This window comes from Tenrec ecaudatus, chromosome 4 (assembly GCF_050624435.1).
Source record: "Tenrec ecaudatus isolate mTenEca1 chromosome 4, mTenEca1.hap1, whole genome shotgun sequence".
Classification (NCBI taxonomy): domain Eukaryota; kingdom Metazoa; phylum Chordata; class Mammalia; order Afrosoricida; family Tenrecidae; genus Tenrec; species Tenrec ecaudatus.
In genome coordinates, this window is record NC_134533.1 from 142,867,391 (window position 1) to 142,874,140 (window position 6,750).

Consider the following 6,750-nt stretch of genomic DNA (forward strand, 5'->3'; position numbering starts at 1 on the left):
TGGGCAGCGAAGCAGAATCCAGAATGTGAACTTCTCCCGACATATGTTTCCCGCAGATAAGTAAACAATCTGGACGTGAAATGGAAATGGTAATTAATGCAGTAATGCGGTTACACCTCGAGTGTGCAAATCCCATTGACTCGCCGCGCCACGGGGGGTGCCGGGCGGACGGGGCCCGGTGGAGAGCGTCCCGGCAGCCCGCGCCCGCCCGCCCTCCTCCTCCCTGGGTCCCCGGGCGGGGCGTCGGGGGAGCGGCCGGGCGTCGGGAGCCGGGGCCGCCCTGCAGCGCGCAGGACGCAGCCCTCCGCGGGCGGGGAGGCGCCGCATTCGCTCCCCCGCGCGGCCCAGCGCGCGTCTGCCGCCCTTCCCACACCTCTCGCGGCCCAACTCGCCCGGGCCGCGCCGGGGTCTCAGGGGTGGGGCTGGGCCCAGGCACCTATGGGAGCCGGAGTTCCCGGGCCGGAGCGGTAGGCGGCGCCTCCGCCTGCGGGCGGCTAGGGGCCCGGTGCGCGGCGGTCGCATCTGGCCTTGCAGCTCTTGCAGCCAAGGAGACGGCCAGTTGGGGTTGGTTTTTGTAAGTCGCCCCAGCAGGGATCCCTTAGGAATGTCTTCGCTTCCGCTCTCAAGGATGGGAAAGTTGGGAAAGGGTCGCTGGCCGCTAGTGTAGCGCAACTCCTCGACTTGTAGCTAGAGAAAACTTGCAGCCTCCGCTCGGCTTTGCTCCGGACCCGGCACTTGCTCCCATCCCCATCCCTGAACAAACTTTCCGCACTTTGGGGGTCAAAGGAGGACCCCCCCCCCACCCCAGCGCAGGGACTGGAGCACGGCGGACTGAGGCTCTGGGGAAACCGTCAGAGAGGTGCCTGGGGGAGGCCAACCCTTCTTAGGGGCCGCACCAAGCCCTTCGCCCTGGCCTCGGAGGATGGAAAGGAGCTGCGGACAGCCTCTGGGCAGGGACATTAACGCCGGGCAAGAGAGGTGGGGAGGCGGGGTAAGCTCTTTCCCACCTTCACACTGGTTCCAAGACACGCACCCCAACGGGGTTCGATTGGGGGCCACAGCTAGTCTTCAGGTCCCTTTCGACGTCCCAGAATTTATAACGCCCCCCTCGCCATTTCCTCCTCAGCCTTCTTTTTTTTAATTACGTCCATCAAGCGCGGCCGCTCTGGTTTCGGGGCAGGACCCAAGCCTGTAGCGCCAGGAAAGACACTGGTCCAAGTAGCATCCTGGTCGCTGGATCTGCGACAGGACCCGAGTTCAGGGCAAAAAGCGCCTGCCCAGCATCTTCTGCCCGCAAACCGCTCTTCACATACCCAATCCCCTCAGCAAATAGAGAGATGAGAGTTCTTAACGCGAACCTTGTGAATTACATGATATTCAGAGTCAAATGACTTGAAATTCATTGTTTGCTGGAACAATGGTGACAAGGACTGAGCTGTGGAACAAACTGTGGAAAAGAGAGTGTGTGCGCAGCCCTGGCGCGAGCGCTCGCCAAGTTTTCAGAGCCGCGGAGCTGTCTCCCAGAGGGGCTTCCTAGGGACGGATGCTTCTCTAGTGGATGCGATGTAATTAATGAAAGTCCCCTTGGCTAATCCTGCTGAACCACCACCCCGCTTTGGGTTACTAGAGATTCTTGGAAGTGAGCGCACCTGTTCTTAAAAGCAGACGAAGGAGTCTCCGAGTCTCCGGGGTCAGACCTCAGTGTAATTAACTCTAAGCGGCTAGATTTCGCCACCTTTCACAGTCGCGGTCCTGAGGAAATTGACATTTGAGTGGGAAACTTGGAAGAGAATCCAGGGTTTGGGGAGTTTGACCCAAAGCTGGGAGATGCTTAGTTTAAGGCACAGGAAGCCCTCCGCTGGGGTCCAGGAGTGGAAGGGGCCTAACTAACGCTTCTGCAGGCTCCAACCGCTGTGACCAGGGCTCCCCAAGCTTCTGTCCCCAAGGTTTCCGAAAGCTAGCTACAGCCCCCAAGGACTCTGCGGACTCCTGGGGCGCTCCGTGGTCCCCGGAAACACTGAGCTGGGGAGTTGCCTGGGCGGGGGCGAGGGCAGAAGTGGGGGAGAGGCATTTGAGCCTGTTATTGTTACTGCTGCTCCCTGAACTACCATGTGCCCACGGAAGGAAGACAAGCTCTTCTCTCGCATCCCAGCTCCAGAGGGACCCACCCAGGCTGCGGGTGGGGGGGGACTCAGCGACTCCGCCCCTGCACCCCGCTAGGGGAGAGTCCAGGGGTCCTCGGGACAGGCCGCTGCAGCGCCCAGGACGTCCCCAGCGCTGCCCGAGTTCAAGTTCGGCGGGTGATGCCCAGACTCGGTCGGGCCAACTCTACACTACTCTTGGCTGAGCGCGCTCGCTCGCTGGCTCCGGAGAAGCCGCGCGGGGCTGCGGGCGGGCGGGCGGGGCGCTCCTTTCCCTACAGGTTTGCTTTAATGATTTTCTTGAAAGAAAGAGACAGTTGTGAGCAAACAGGTTTGACAGGGGCGGCTTCCCCCCCAAAGCCCCCCAGGGAATTGCTTTTTGTCTGCGCCTGACTTCAAAGTCAGTAATCTGCCCCTGTCAGCGGCGTGACGGGCAGGCTTTCCACCGTTTGTCGGCGAGTCGCGGCCGCGCCCGGCGGCGGAGGCTCTGCAGCCCGCGGGGACCCGGAGGCCCGCGCAGGCTGGGCCCTGCGGGGGCCGCGACTGGGGCCAGGTCTGGGGATGGCGGGCCGCTGGGGATAGCTGTCTGGGACGCGACAGGACCCGGGGTGACGGGGAGAAACGCCTGAGCCAGCCCGGCGGCTTCAGGTCCCGGGACCCACGCTCAGCCTCCCGGCCACTGCGGGCTGGGAAGGGTGCCAGTCCTCCTGCCGCCAGCGCCTGGGAGCCTCTGGAATATGGCACACCCCAGTTTTCTGGAGCTGCCCTCTGCAGTCACCAGGCCCGGACGCGACCTGGGAGTCGGACGACAGTGTTAGTGTCTGCCTTCTCCCACCGCTGGCCCCACTCCGGCTGAGTGCCCGGGTCCCGGCCTACCCCAGCTTCCGAGTCCGCGGATCGCCCAGGTGGACCCTGACGCGCGGGCTTCCCCCCAGGCTAGGGGGCTGCGTGTACCCGGGGCGCCCGCGCGCCAGGCTCTGCGGGGAGATACCCAGGCCCCTGTGCGCTTCATCTTAGTAGATGTTAAGGGACACTGAGCTATGAGAGAGATCCGAGAGTCTGACAGGACTGTCAGTTGGGGTTATATCAGACAGGGAAACCGACGCTCCTCCGCCCGGGCCTCCTGGGCTTCCCTGGGGGCTGGAGGAGGGGCCTTCCCTGCGCGCCCGTAGTCCCCAGACCGGACGGCCACCAGAGGCAAGTCACTTCCTAATTGTCTGGATTTGTAAGAGGTTTTTGTGATGCTAAGTAAGCGTGGCTCAGCCTGCTCGGCCTCTCCCCGCCCCCCGCCCGCCTTTGTTTACCTTCGCCTGATCGCTCATTTATTTATCTATCTATTATTTATAGGCGTCCCCTCCTATTCAGCGCCCGTGTATGTTAATTGTGTTATACCATTTAATTCTAACATCGGTCTCAAAAGAGCTCTTAATGAGAAAAGCATACACAACATGGATCGTTCTGCTATTCAGCTCAGCCAGATGGACAACTGCTAACTTTTTTTTTTCAATAATGAAAATCCCCCCTTGACAAAGGAGTTGGGATGAATAGGCCCCAAATAGCCCCTCAAACACTCCTAATTGTTTTGAGGACAACATGCGAATCCTGGGTTTAGGCTGCCTTTGCTGTCTGTTGACAGCGTTTCTCCTCCTGTACGTCAAGCCACCGGCTCCTTCTGGAGAGGGTAGGGGCGAGCGCACAAATCCCCCAACAAAAAGCCGCAGAAAGCAGTCAAGCCCCCACCCCTTGGCACCACATCAAAGCGAGTGGGAAAAGCCGGAGAGCTCCGGGAAGACATGCGGGAGTGCGGCTTTCTGTGGGAAGCCGGGGACGGGGGCGGGAGGCGTTTGGACACCAAGGGCACCCTTCGATTTTGAGAACAAGTTCTGAAGAGTTGTAAAGGCTGAATGGCAGCAAAGTTCCCTTCTCCCCACGGGAAACAGAGCACTCTTCAAGCAACACTCACCCTGGAGGGGAAAAGAAAAAGTCTCTCTCCCTGGTTTTTAAATGTCAAGACACTTTTTAACGCCTTGCCTGAGACGCGACACTGCCGGCTTCCTCCCAACTTTCTCTGGCAGGACCTTAGTGCAAAGTAGCTGTGGACTTGGCGGGACCCCAGGGCTTGCTTTTCTGAGTGTCCGAGATTTTTTTTTTTTAAACTTCGGACCACTGCACCATTTCCCATGCCCGAACAAATGGCTCAGCTTGTCTCTCCCCTCTGTACTGAACTCAATGCCCTCAGCAGAACGCCAGGCTCTAGCTACCAGGAGTTCTCTGTGCGTCTCCCCAGTCTCCCCCATCCTTTCCAGTGTGGTTTAAAATAAGAACATGCGTGCCCCTCTCTGGTTTACGTCCTTGGCTCCTTGAAGTGGTCTGACCACTTTGTGAGTCATGCTCGCTCGGGAAGGATGACACCCCAGGGAATGATACCTTTGTCCAGCTACTGAAAGCAAAAAGCAAGTCCAGAGGGCCAGGTCAGGAAAGATCCCGGACTTAAAGTCCCTCTACACCAGCCCGTAGGCCGCATTCTCCGGCTGCATTAGACCTGACTCCTCAATCCCGCCAACCTGGCCTCTAGTCTTCAGATTTTAGGAACATCAAAGGTTACTTTTTGAGATGACAGATTGTCTTTATTCAAAACGTCTTTGTTCAACAAATGAACAGAGTAAGGAGGTAAAATCCTTCTAAGTACATTTCCAAGACATCGTCGAAACATTTATGACCAATAGGATGTTTTTATTCTTTTAAATGTTTTTGTTCACTTTCTACTTTCCGACTTCATAACCCGACATTCTGTCTAAAAGTAAACTTAGGTCTCTAGGAGCACTGCTTTACACAAAGTAAATGACCATGGGTCCTTTCAGTTTTCCCTTGTAAAGAAGCAAACACGAGCATAGCATGGTTTGAAATAGAAATGTTTCCCTTTCTGGAGTTTTAAAGTTTCAAGCCTTACTCCACACACATGAAGAGCAAATGGCGCCTAGTTGTGTCCGATAGTAGAACACAGAGACACAGCTAAATTTTTTCTTCAGGGTGCAAAAGAAAAAATATGCATATTCTAGGTATAATACCAGGATCTGAGTATTCGAAGTCCAAAGCCCATCCAAGGAAAGAAAGGGACATAAATAAAGCAATATTGCCTACTTGGTTTCTGGTTTTGTCCAAAGGGGGTGCAGTCAATGGTTTGTTTTGGGGGCCGGTCAGGGTAGGGCCAGCTGTGTAGCTGTCATGTAACATTTGCAAGTTTCTGGCACCTGTCTGCGCCCTGGGTCCGGGAGGATGCCCCTCCCTTCCCCCCCTCTGGAGGAGAGAGACAAGAGTCTGGGGTAGAGTCGGGGGCGGTGGCAGGACGGACCCGGAGGCGTCAGCGGGCCTGGCTAGGCGCAATGGGCTGGGTGCAGACCCGCTTCCAGGCCGCCCTTCAGGTCAGGCGGGCGGGCGGGCCGGAGGTTACATGGCCGTGGCGTGGGCTGAAGAGTAAGGGTCTATGCCAGTCTTGGTCATGCCAGGGAAGAGAATGTAGGCGACGGGGGGCTGCAAGGTGGAGGCAGACCAGGCCGTACAGTTACAGGGCACCACGAAGCCAGGGTTGGTGGGGGACGGGTGCGTGTGCGTGTGCTGACTGGGGCAGCTGAGGCTGCCGAAGGCGCCGTTCTGGTAGCCCAGGGTGGACGCGTAGGGCAGCGCACCGGTGGCCAAGGTGTGGGGCACTTCACCCATCTTCTGAATGGCGCTTGAGCTAAATTGCGCAGGGTCCATCAGAGAGTAGGGAGCCGACGCGGGCGGCAAGAAGGCCCGGGCTTTCTCGGGCGCGCTCAGGAGGCCGTCGGAGGCCCCCACCGGCAGGCCGGCAGCCTTGAGCGGGTCCGTGTCGCCCAGGTAGGGCAGGGGGAAGACATACCTGTCCTTCTTGAGGAGGTTCTTAGGCTTGCGCCGCGGCCGGTACTTGTAGTCTGGGTGCTCCTTCATGTGCTGGGCGCGCAGCCGCTTGGCCTCATCGATGTACGGCCGCTTCTCCGCCTCCGACAGAAGCTTCCATTCTGCGCCCAGGCGTTTGCTGATCTCTGAGTTGTGCATCTTGGGGTTTTCCTGGGCCATCTTGCGCCGCTGGCCCCGGGACCACACCATGAAGGCGTTCATGGGCCGTTTGATGTGGTCTGAAGGTTTGGACATGGTCCCGGGCGGCTGGGCGGGTGGGGGCCGGGGGCGCGGGGGATCCGCCGGAGAGCCTGGGAGTGGTGGGTCCGAGTATCCGTCCTTAGCCGAGCCGGGACTCTGCGCTCCTCTGGACTTGGAGCCGCCGGAGGGAAACCGGGGAGAAGCGCTGACCCCTTGAAGTTCAACTGATCATGCCAGTCCAGGCGCCAGGCAACCCCCGGGGGGAGTGGGGGAGCTAAAAGGGCGGGAGGGGAGTGGGCGGCCGTCCGGGGGGCTGCGCGCCACCGAGGTGGGGGTCCAAGGACCCCAGTCTCTAGTATTAAGCAGCCAGGTAATTCGCTGGCGGGGCGGGAAGCTCCTCCTTCTCCCTCCACGCCACTTTCGCCTACTCTCCTTTGCTGGGCTCCTCTGGCGTTTCCGGCTGCGTCGTCCCCCCTCCCGTGGCTTTCCCAGA

The 6,750-nt window shown here is 59.1% G+C and overlaps 1 protein-coding gene across 1 annotated transcript; it reads right to left on the reverse strand.

Annotated features, from left to right (window-relative positions):
• Positions 1–5,588: 5,588 nt before the first annotated feature.
• On the reverse strand, positions 5,589–6,311 carry SOX14 (SRY-box transcription factor 14). The gene has a single exon (XM_075548846.1). It carries the CDS (start codon positions 6,309–6,311, stop codon positions 5,589–5,591), a length of 723 nt encoding a protein of 240 aa, XP_075404961.1.
• Positions 6,312–6,750: the final 439 nt, after the last annotated feature.